General features: G+C 31.5%; 1 protein-coding gene across 1 annotated transcript in view; it reads left to right on the forward strand.

The window, feature by feature from the left end:
• LOC115886295 overlaps positions 1 to 12,916 on the forward strand; it is a 68,272-nt gene that overhangs the window by 43,282 nt on the left and 12,074 nt on the right. Inside the window, exons 10-15 of the mRNA XM_030905387.1 lie at positions 514 to 823; positions 887 to 1,168; positions 1,227 to 1,710; positions 5,316 to 5,840; positions 8,145 to 8,209; positions 8,272 to 8,861. Of these exons, the coding sequence (XP_030761247.1) occupies positions 514 to 823; positions 887 to 1,168; positions 1,227 to 1,710; positions 5,316 to 5,840; positions 8,145 to 8,209; positions 8,272 to 8,861 (2,256 nt within the window). The remainder of the gene's footprint in view (positions 1 to 513; positions 824 to 886; positions 1,169 to 1,226; positions 1,711 to 5,315; positions 5,841 to 8,144; positions 8,210 to 8,271; positions 8,862 to 12,916) is intronic.

A 12,916-nucleotide genomic window follows, 5' to 3' on the forward strand; every position in this document is an offset into this window, starting at 1 on the left:
AAGGTACTCTTCAATATATTCAAGATAAATTTCTTTCGTTCGTCTTTCGGCCTACATAACGGAGTCGGGGATTCACTTGAAATACAACAGACTCACTACAGACGCGTAACGCGACAAATAATCATAACCGATTCGGAAAAAGTAACATTTTATTTACTAGTATTATCGAGCATTGTTTTTTTTATTCTGCTGCTTGGCTGCCGCATAGCAGTTTAAAAAGAATTGCTGGCCGTTAAAAATTTTTCAAAAAAATATAAAAATCTGACTTAAGCCTTTTATAAAAAGTCTTAAAAATATTTTTAATTACTTAATTCTTTCATAAAAAGACTTAAATCTTTTTCTATTTCGGAATAAAGATTTAAATCACAAATGATTTTCAAAAATACTTAATTTTCTTCTTAGTCTTAAGTCAGCTTTCGAAAAAAAAATTAAAATCAAATGACTTGATGAGTTTGCAGTTCTGATTACAATCTATAAAAAGTTGAATCCATTTTTATTATTTACTTATTTTAGATTTATTGAAGATGTGACTAAATTAATGAACATAAATGTTCCACTTAGAAAGCACTTTAGTAATGAAGAATCACCAGATAAACTGGGAAATCTTGTGAACGCTTTAAAAGATATTCAGCTCTTACAGAATAATTTTGGAGTCAAATTACACGTTTCAGATTATCTTGCAGATCCCACCGACACAGTGAGAGTATTATTTACTACAAATATGGACAGCAAAACTTTTGAGATGTTTACCAAACAATTCCTGTGCTCCTTTATACAGAGAAATAATATTGACAAAGATGCGTTGTTTCTAGAAGAAATTAAAGTATTTTTTGAAGATCTATTTGTTTTTTCGTTGTGTTAAAATAAATTTGTATTTTTATTTTAGAATTTGTTGAATTATAACGAAGAATATTGTATAGAGTTAGTGGCAATTCTGTTAAGCTTAATGACTGGTGTCGATAAGAAAGTGGAGGCTATTAAATTAATATTAGAAACGGCTTCTACACCGTGGAGCGACCAAGTACGGGAAATATCAAAGATTATTTTTAATTTTGAGGCAAAAAATCCACTGGTTCAGGAAATGGTAGAGTTTCTCAAAGAAGAACCTAAACTAAATATTTTAAGAAAATATGATATTACCTGGGCTCAATTTGCTTCTTCCAAGGATGTACGTAAAATTGCATAGAATACCTAATTTATCTATTCAATGAATTTTAACTTTCTAGAAATGTTTTTATTATAACCGCATCTTTTACCTGAAAGGTGTCGACTCTGTTGACGATATTCGTCAGTTATATACCAACAAAATAGAGCGGCAACAAAACGAATATGCGATAGCCCTTAAGTTGATCAGAAAGGAAGCTTACACACGGGCAATGGAGATTCTGGATGATAATCCTCCAGAAATAATCATTGGCGTTTGCAAAGATATAATTTCTTATACATTGAATGTTAACACACAAGTATCTGCTAAAGAGGACGCGCTTTTCCAGGATGCTTTAAATATGGTGTGTAGTCGCATTGTTGATAATACCACACACAAAGGAGAAATAGATACAGCGAAGTGCGATTGCCACGTAGCAAAAGCCATATATGACATCGAAAAGACTTTTAAAATCAAATCAAAATGCCGCGATTTTTTCAGTTGGTCTGAAAGACAAATCTTGATGGATAGATTAGTTCAAGAAATTGTGGAGTCTACGAATGACAGTAAGTTTTAGGAATTATGTTTGTAATTATTTACACTGTATACAATTGGTTAACTATTTTAATGACTCTAGTAGTGTAATTACATACAGGGTGGCTAACCTCATTCGTCTTAATTGATTATACGAAAACGGAAAGATGTAGAAACAAAATATTTAATGTGTATATGTGGGAAGGCAATGTGCATAATTTAAAATTATTTTGAAATGTACAGGGCATTACAGTTGAGGGTTGGAACTTTTGGTGTTACACAGCAAAATAAAACACTAAATCACCACAATAATACACCAAAACACTTTTACTTTTACACTGGACGCGCGTTTCGCTAACCATGTTAGCATCATCAGCAGATTATTATAAACTAAAATACAATCTACAATTGGAGCGTTTATATACTCGCCCAGTGGGCACAGAGTGGGCGTGGCAAGATCTAGCCAACCGAGTCAGAACCCACCGAGCGTAACAGTTAGATTTCCGGCACTAGAGTAGTAGGAACAAAGAACTTGAAGGAATTGGACCGTTGTCTCTGTTCATACTATCTTTACATTTATTAATTCTGATGCTTTCATATGCATCTAATTGCCTGTAATTTGAGACTTGTTTAAGTAATTTTAAGTTATTAAGATCTATACAATGTTCTTTATCAACAATATGTTCGGCAACGCAAGATTTATCAGGTCTACAATATCTTATCTGAGCTAAATGTTCTTTAAATCTAGTTAATATTGATCTTCTAGTTTGCCCAACATATTTCTGATTACAATCTTTACAAGATATTTCATAAATACCCGACCTTTCCAGTAGAGGTGTTTTATCCTTTGGATTACCTAATAATTGTTGTAATTTATTATTAGCACTATACACAAGGTTATAATTGACATTCTTAATAATTTCTTTTAGACCACGGGATAACTGTCTATCAAACGGTATTGAAAAATATTTTGACGTATCTTTCTCCACCTCATTACCAAAATTCTATGCGTTGCCAAAAATTCATAAACCGGACAAGTCTATGAACAAGTCTACAAGTCTATAAACGTAGGTATAGGTTAATGATTTCTGAAAATTCGACTTTTCAAGTGGAGAAAGATACGTCAAAATATTTTTCAATACCGTTTGGTAGACAGTTATCCCGTGGTCTAAAAGGAATTTTTAAGAATGTCAATTATAAACTTGTGTATAGTGCTAATAATAAATTACAACAATTATTAGTATCCAAAAGATAAAACACCTCTACTGGAAAGGCCGGGTATTTATGAAATTTCTTGTAAAGATTGTAATCAGAAATATGTTGGGCAAACTAGAAGATCAATATTAACTAGATTTAAAGAACATTTAGCTCAGATAAGATATGGTAGACCTGCTAAATCTTGCGTTGCCGAACATATTGTTGATAAAGAACATTGTATAGATCTTAATAACTTAAAATTACTTAAACAAGTTTCAAATTACAGACAATTAGATGCATATGAAAGCATCAGAATTAATAAATGTAAAGATAGTATGAACAGAGACAACGGTCTAATTCCTTCAAGTTCTTTGTTCCTACTACTCTAGTGGCGGAAATTTAACTGTTACGCTCGGTGTGTTCTGACTCGGTTGGCTAGATCTTGCCACGCCCACTCTGTGCCCACTGAGCGAGTATATAAACGCTCCAATTGTAGATTGTATTTTAGTTTATAATCATCTGCTGATGATGCTAACATGGTTAGCGAAACGCGCGTCTAGTGTAAAAGTAAAAGTGTTTTATTTTGCTGTACAGGGTATATGTCAGAAGTAAGATCCACAACAAAGTTATATTTTTTCTTATAGAACACCCGGTATTTTATTTCATATTTGGATCCTTGGACACAAAATAAGGGGTTTATTGTAAGGGTTAAATATGTTTATAAGCTTAGGTTTCTAAGATATTTAAATATGCTACAATAGAATCGAGAATAGAACAGACTATCAACACCCTGTACCTTACTTTTCAGAATTAATTCTTCTGCTAAGTTTAAAGGTAGAGAAATAAACTTTGCTGAAAAAAGTTATTGCTTCCTTAATTTTATACAGGGTGACCAAAAATTGCTGATCTATTTTAAATTATCAATTTAATTTATTAATTGTACATAAACCTTCGTTATTTCAAATGCAACACCCTGTATTTTTTAAAACAAATCGAAGCAGATTTAAATGTTCTATCAAACTATATTAGGGTTTCCAGTACCCATCTGTATAGCCCAGATTTTCAATAAAGAGCAATTTTTCAATAAAATGCCAACCAAGAGGGCTGGTGTCGTCAAGTTTCTAATAACGGTAGCTATTTTCAAAGTCGAAGTTAGTTTATGGACTTTATTTAAACTAATAGCAATTTACTTTTATTAATATTATTATTTATTATAATTAACCTACAATACTTTAATAAATAATATTTTTTAAATATGTATTCATTATTCTATCAAGAAAAACAAAGAAGTAGTTCTTTGATTTATTTTACGATGAGTTGTAGATGTATGGATTTTCTATAAAAAAAATAATTTTCTTCACTTCCAACGACAGGTTTCTGCCTAATAAGTTTTTTATAAACCACACAACCACTTCTGCGAAATAGGACAAGTAGTTTTTCTAAGGAACGTTTATCAGGAAGATTCCTATTTGGATATATTTGGCTAAGAAGCAATTTTCCTCTCAAAATAAAATCACTAGTAACATATCCATTCGTTCCGCCGGTAGATACTGCTTTGTTTTTCTTAATAAAATAATGATTACTTATTACATATTAAACCATTATGGGAAAATTTAAGTAAACTGTTATAAATCTAAACAATAATGTTCATGAACTAATGTCGATTTTGAAAATAGTTACTAAATGTCACTAGAAAATTGCCATGACAATATCAGCTATCTTGACTGCCATTTTATTGAAAAAGCTCTTTTTCTTCAAAATCTGAGCTAGGTATAGAAGGTAGATATGAGGTATAGAAGATCTGAGCTAGATATAGGTATAGAAAATCCTAATATAGTTTGAAAGAGCATTTAAATCTGCTTCGATTTATTTTAAAATATACAGGGTGTTGCATTTGAAATAACGAAGTTTTTATGTAAATTAAATATTTAAAATAGATCAACAATTTTTGGTACCTCTATATAAATTCAAGAAAGCAATAAAATTTTTCAATAAAGTTTATTTCTCTACCTTTAAATTCAGCACAATAATTAATTCTGAAAAGTAATGAACAGGGTGTTGATATGGTATTCTATTGTAGCAAGCATATTTAAATATCTCTAAGTATCTCAAAAACCAAAGAATTTAAACATATTTAACCCTTATAATAATACCTTTTTTGGGCCCAAGAATTCAAAAATGAAATAAAATACCGGGTGTTCCATATAACTTTGGTATCGATCTTAGTTCTGAAACACCCTGTATATTTTATAAGTCTCCCCACATATACCTATTAAATATTTTGTTTCTACATCTTTCCGTTTTCGTATAATCAATCGAGGTGAATGAGGTGCGCCACCCTGTGTAATCTAAAGTAATAAACTATAAAAATATGTTCAATCCTTTAGCTAGTCTTCCTGAATTACACCTTATAATAATATTTCTTTTTATTACATTTCAGACGAGACTGTTTTTGAACATATAATTTTATTAGCAAAAAAAGTGTCTTGGTACATGGAAGAACCGATAGATGCAATTTTGGTAAAGCTGCTAGAAAAAATCGATTTTGAGAATATTTTAAAACTGGCGAGATTCGTCTTGGATTCCTCGAGCAATTCAGCAAACCTGGCTTTTTGTGCAGTTTATCTTTTCAGATTTTTAAAGAACGACATGATCGAAGACGGGAACGAGACATTTTTAGATGTTTTGGTCAATGTCCCCAATAAAGATGAGTATTATTTGAATGGAGTTTGTTTGGCGAGAGATTTAATCATCAAAGCGATAAACCACGCCACTCCAGATGACCACCTGGCTATCATGGAAGTTTTTAGGTGGATCAATTCTTGTTATTTAATTACTAATTTAAAAAAGAACTATACAAATGAAGACGTACACCAAATTTATCTTCCAAGAACAGGAGCCTACCCATTTGTGTCATCCCTTGAAAGCATTAAAAAAGTTTTTAATGTTTACTGTTCTTATATTGGTAAGAGATGTTAAAAGTTTATGATTTATTGTGCAGCACAGTTAAGCTTCATTTTCATGCGTCCGTTATCCGTTGATACGATGTGTCCGACGGCGCTCTGATTGGCCATAGCGTTTTTGCGCCACTTTTAATCCGTAATTCTTTTACTCTAGCCCGTCAACGGAGAAAGATCGTACGATAACGGACGTTCTGACACTTTTTTGACAAGTTTAATCCAATCGTAATAAAATTATAATAGTACAAGAGCTATCATCGTCGGAAAAACGAGAATTTGAAGAAAGCTGGTTCTTTAATATACAGATTGTTAACTGGACGGTTACTTATTGGGGAACAGAATGGGCAACACTGTCTACATTCCAAATGAGTACTAAGCTAAGCTGCCGACTCGTCCTGTCACGTCGTCTCTCGACGAGTGCGCCGAGGTTGCCGTATTTCAACCATAAAGCTCTTGCCGCGAGTAATAAACAAATTAACAACCTGTATTTTTTGCTATGCTCTTCTGTGCTCTCCTGACCAAAGTGCGGGCCGTCGCACAGTGCATCGAACAATGCCTAAAAATAAAGAAAGCAAGTTTCAATTTCAGTGCGAAATCGATGATTTATAATACAACTGAAATGATAAATACATAAAAAACCTGTTTTTGTTGCGGCTCATTTCTTATCACCCGCCAAACTATTGATTTAAATCCGTGTCTCTTATCAAGCGAATTAATAATTTATCTTTGTGCTTGAAAATGCGCTTAAAAAGTGGAAAGGTTTGCAATTAACCCCCTGCAAATTATGGAGGACATAGGTCAGGTGTGTACTTTAAAACAATTTATTTGCTTTGGGTGCCGACTTACTTGTATTTTTTTCCTACGCTTAACACAATGCCATCCTAAATCAATACAAATTTTTTGGTTATCTATTTTCAAATTGGATTTAAAAAAAATCATGAAATATAATTTTGTAGTTTAAGCCTTTTCTTGTCGCCTAATTATTTAGAATTCATATCATGTAGAGTTTGTATGCTCCTACTTGCTGTTTACTTTTTTATAAACGGTTTTATCTTTTTTTTTTTTTGTTAAATCTAGTAATTCAATTTTCAGCAACTTGTTGTCGACCTACTGATACAAAATTTGGTATACACCTTTAGTTTTGATGACAATTCAATTAGTTAGGTATCTATATATGTATTCAGTATCTTCAAAATGGCCACCACCACAAAATGGCGTACTACATATTATTTTCAAACTCCATTATCCAGTAAAATTGTTTAGGGTTTGTCAGCGACTGTCTTCTGAGTGTAAAATTAGAAAAATCGGAAAATCACTTTTTAGTGCGAGACGAAATAAACGAGTTAAAGGGGGGTTCAGTTATGATGAATCACCCTGTACGTGGATTTTTTTTGTCTTATTTTTTTTTCTTAGGAAAGGGTCTTGTTTTATAACTTTAAAAATAAAATAATCTTTAGATTAATTTTTTCAAAAATGATCACCAGATTTTCCTAAATTACTAGTTTAAAAACTTACCAATAGGGCATTTTGAGTTAGTTTAGAATATTATATATTGTCTGACAATATATCTTTTCTGGTTTTATATTAGATATTATACATTTTATTTTATTTATTTTCAAAATTATGGAAATAAAAAATATCCAGAATTTTCTGACCTTAATTTTGACCTCAAATTCTTGATCTACAACCTCAAAAACCTTTGGGTATTAAGTTTCAACAAAATCGGATGCATAGTAATAGCGCTATGATTGTTGTCCCGTCATCCTATATAATCTATGCACTGTGCGTCGGGCTGCCGTTAGACTACTGCGGTTTACTACTGCGCATCACATCTGTGCAGGGTATCCCATTTTCGTGTGTTTTATGGGATTTCTCCTTTATGAGTAGAGATACAATAATGCGATTTTCACATTACTTTTCTAATTTTATAATAAACATATAGGCCGAATTTGTGATTCGCAGTAGTGAATAGATGTTGAAAACAGATATGATGCGCAGTAGTGAACGCTACCGGTAGCGAGACGGTCCGCACTCTGTTCGGAAGAGCATAGCAAACTAGCTTAAAATTCTCTCTAGAAAACGATGTTAGCTCTTAGCCTATAAGTGAATCAGTGAAATCGTTATAGAAATGAAAATATAAAATGACACCAATCACAAGAAAATCGTATATCCGATGAACGGAGGCATGACAATGCAATAAATTTAAAAATTGCGAATTTTTCTAATGGCAAGCTTTTAATGCTAAAATTGACATTAATTATTCTTACTGTCTTCTAATATTGATGTTGACTAATTGGTTTTTATTTCAGATTGTTGTAAAATACCAATTATGAAGTACTTAACGCAGTTCTCGTCAAAAATGGAGATAGATCAGGTAGAATTAATACCGCATTCTATTATAAATAAATCTTTTAAAAATAATTTTATGTTTGTTAGGAACAACTTCTTAATGAACTGAAACAGTTTACTTGGAACTTAAATATGTTTCTAAAAGAAGATCAACACTTAACTGCTTATAACATGATAAAAACTCTACAGTATGGCTTAATGCTTGATCCAACCATAAAGACAGATACACTAAATTGCCTAAAAACGTATTTATATGGTACTTGGTTGCCTCAAATGATTGACGTTGTCCTTTCTCACCAACACATCGATAAATCGTTATTTTACAATTTGATGATGATGATAGGCTCAAATTTCGGACCTACCCTTCAGAAATATTTAAAATTGTACAAGAAAAGACCCACCAAACTTATTGTTATTGCCCAAGTCGGTTTGGAATTGCTTAAGTACTATGGCGAACTCGAAGGCATGGCACACTTAAATAACATTTCTAATATGTGCAAATGGTGGTTAAAGTTGAAAGGGACCAAAATGCATTATGCCACTTTCTTTACGCAGCAAAGCGACGAGCGGTTGAGAGACTTGGTTATAACAAATTACGTGAATTTAGATAACATTCAGGAATATTGTACTGACTTTAATCTGGATCTTCAGGAATCATACAAAAGTTATTTAGAAACGTAAGTACTTACGTATTTTATTTGGGGAGGGGTGTTCATCCCCCTTTTCAGTTCAAGTAAAATAAAACGGGCCGTTTTTTTGTCTACACAGATTGTACAGTGTACAGGGTGTCCCATTTTAGTTGAAATCATACGGTATCTCCGTTATTAGTGAACATAGAAGGGCGCGGTTTGCACAAACCTGTCCCACTTTTTTGTCAAACGGAGGATGCCGTAAACAAAATTTTCATAGCCTTCTTTCTTTCTGAGCGACAGGGTCTTTTTGAAAATTTTGCAATTTGGGACACCCCCTATATCTGTGTTACTGTTAAAGGTATCGAAAAGATGAAAACTGTTTATTATAGAACTCTTTACGTAGAATACAGTGACGTACTCTGTTATTCTACGAAAATAATATTTTTAAAGATGTGAACTAAAGTTATGTTTTCTTAAATGGAACACCCTGTATATTTATTAATTTATGATCTGGCTTGCCATAAGCCAGGGTTGGAAAAAATTATGATTTTTAAAAAAAAACAAAAAAATCAGATTTTTTTGATTTTAATTCAAAACAATATTTAAATCGGATTTCCAAACGACTAGGACTTATTTCCAATTAAAGTCCTAACCTAAATCTTTATAATTCTGCCCGTTATCGATAACATTAATAATTCTAGGGTGAGTTTTGTCATTTTTCCACATCGGTCACCGATATATTTCGCAAAAAAGTCGCTTGCTTAAGATCAAAAGGATTTTTTTTGCAAATGTCTCAAAAGTTTTAATTTTTGTCATTTTAACGCCTAGGTATAAAAGTAAAGCACTGTTAAGCCTAAGCACAAAAGTACAGCTGGTTCCAATAAAATTGAATACGATTTAAAACATATTTTTATTATTTCGGGCAGTATATTCTATGATACCAGTCCCCCATTTCCCTACTCATGTCATACTGACGTTCTGACACAATGACCTCAATGTCACAATAACCTTAACATGTCAAAATACTTGACACATAAATATACACTGCCCAAATATTCTAAAAAAATGTGTAAAGAGTCGTATTCATTTTTTTTGGAACCAGCTGTACAAAAATATATTATTAAACTGATATTAGGTGTCAAATTCAACGAGTGTACAAATTGTTGCTCGATTACTGTTTATATTATTTGCAATGTTTGAAATTGATTAAAAATGATTTGTAATGTTTTAAAAAAATAATATGTATGTTCTATTAGGAGTAAAAATGTACTTTTTGTGCTTCCTTGTAACGTCAGAATAGCTTTACGATGGTCCTTCAAAGGTACAGCATCATCAAAAAAAGTTTATTTTTTACTCCTAATAAAACAATACACTATTGTTCGGAGATACTTTTAAGTCGAGAATGAAATTAGTATTATCTAATGTCAAAGTGTAAAATACTTACTGCATATCAAAATGTCGGTAAGAATTTGGAAAAATACAACCATTTCAAAAAAAAAACAACGATTATTATAGATTCTCGGGAATGAAGATATAATCTCTATATCAGAAGAACCTAGTTCTGGCACTAGACTGCGAATGATGTGTATTCGTACAGCGAATTTTTGTCACTTATACATAAATTTTAAAATAAATCCCTGCGTTTAGCGGTCTAATGGATTCACACGAAATTAATTCATAAATCGGTCCAACATTTAAATTGATGAATAGATATTTTTATATAGTTTTATAACATTTACAATTACTTTTCGATTTATTATCTGTTATATTTTTTTTGCAGAAATATTTTTTATAGTTTTCTCGGACACATTTTTATAACTTTTACAGTTATTTTTTGATTTATAATAAAGTTTTAATAAAATTATTTTTTTTTATTTAAATCAATGATTAAAATTAAAAAAATCACTTGTTTAAATCATGCCAACCTCAAAAATATATATCATCTATATTTATTTTCACTATTTCCTGCAATATTTAAAAAAAAATATATATTAAAAGATCATATTTATTAGTAGGCCATGATTGATAATAAAAGAAACTAAAGAATTATTAAAAGTATACTGCTACTGTCTCTTGTTTTATTTTGAGAGCCACTAATAAATTCTTTATATATTAGGGAAACTTAACTCTCTACCACTATTTGTAAATGTTGGAAGCTATCGTATCGGAACTTTTAAAAAATATTCCTTTAGCTAATTTACGTGAAATATTCTTTCAGCAAGATGGGGCTCCCCCTCACAACTTAACTTATTGTTTCTTAAATCAAGGAAATGGAACCAATAGACCCATATGATGGCCTTCCTGATTCCCGGATTTGTCCGTTCTCGATTTCTGATTTTGAGGATTTTTGAAATAAGAAATATATCGTGGCAACTAATACAATGTCGAACACCTTGAAAATGCTTTTAATAATGCAAGCTTATAAATATTTGCAAACCCATCCCGTTATAAAAAAAGAAAAATACATTCAGAGATTCAGTGGTAACAGTTCAAAATTAAATTATATCAATTCCTAATAAAATTTTAATATGTGTATGACTATTTTAGTAAATATCATTTTGATTTTTTGTTATATATCACGGCCTACTAATAAGAAAATGATATATTTTAAATATTGCAATAAATAGTGAAAATAAATATAGAGTGATATATATTTTTGAGAAGCTCATAGCAAGGTGGATTATATGATTTATAGATATACAGATTGTTCCATTTGAAAAAAACATAACTTTAGTTCATATTTTCAAAAATATTTTTTTCGCAGAAAATCAGAGTACTCCACTGTATTCTACGTAAAAAGTTCTACAAGAATCAGTTTTCAACTTCTCGATATCATCTATAATAACGGAGATACGGGGGCTGTCCCAAATTGCAAAATTTTCGAAATGACCCTGTAGCTCAGAAACGAAGAGGGCTATGAAAATTTTGTTTACGGCATCTTCCGTTTGACAAAAAAGTGGCAAAGGTTTGTGCAAACCGCATCTTCCTATCTTTAATAATAACGGAGATACTGTATGATTTCAACTAAAATGGGACACCCTGTACAGGGTGGGTCAAATTCGACGCTTTTAAATGGAAACACCCTTTTCTATAGGAGATAGACGAAAACTAATATCGGTGTCTGGAGCTTAATTTTCATCAAAAACATGATGGTGAAAACCGCACATCAATATCTGCTACCGTTTCGGAGTTACGGAGTGTTTAAAAACTGTGCATTTTTAACAAATAGCTGTAACTTTTTTGCTATGGAAAATTTTGTATTTCTATGAAAACATTTCCAAAGCACCTTTTTACGTAGAATTTAATGGTTTCAGTATAATTTTTTTAAAATTAATAATTTAAGAATTATCAACAAAAAAATTTATTTTTTATATGGGACACCCTGTATATTTTTAATTTATTGAAAAGAATTTAAAATTACCTTTCCAAAAATATAACACACTTGATATTTTGCTTGATTCCTCTTCGAGATAAAGAGTATATAAAAATTCGCCCGCTTTAAATAAGTAGGCTTTGAAGGGCACCGGCTGTAATGCAAAAAAATTCTAGCTGTGAGCATCAATTAAAACGAAAATAATATTTGCTATGAGAGATGCAGAATTTTATAACAATTTAAAATATATTTAACCAACATCAATACATTTAAACTATATCTAATAACAATAAAAATAAATAGCAAACCAAGACATTTTTTCAAGAGATTTTGCTACAGGTGTTCGACAGATCAACCGCCTTCTGTTATGGACAGACGGGGCAGTTTTTGAACATTTCTCGCAAAATTCATTAACCCAGTGGGGGTGAAAGTTACCCTCTCATAACTGCTATGTATTTCTAATTCTTGTCTAAATTATACCGAAGAATAAGGAACATTTATTCTTCCGCAAATATATCCATATGATTAGATCCGTGGGCACTAAGTCAGGCGGTCTCGACGGCCAACGGCTGGGATCTTGGTTAGCTATTCAATTATTCTTGAAATTAGCTGCAAAAATTTGCTGATAACTTCAGATTTCAGAGGCGGTGCGTCGTCTTGCTGGAAAAATATATTTTCGAGTTCCATTAAGGGCATATCATCAATAAGGGGTCCAAAGCCTACTAGT

Source organism: Sitophilus oryzae, unplaced genomic scaffold (assembly GCF_002938485.1).
Source record: "Sitophilus oryzae breed Bouriz unplaced genomic scaffold, Soryzae_2.0 scaffold_482_pilon_pilon, whole genome shotgun sequence".
Lineage (NCBI taxonomy): Eukaryota > Metazoa > Arthropoda > Insecta > Coleoptera > Curculionidae > Sitophilus > Sitophilus oryzae.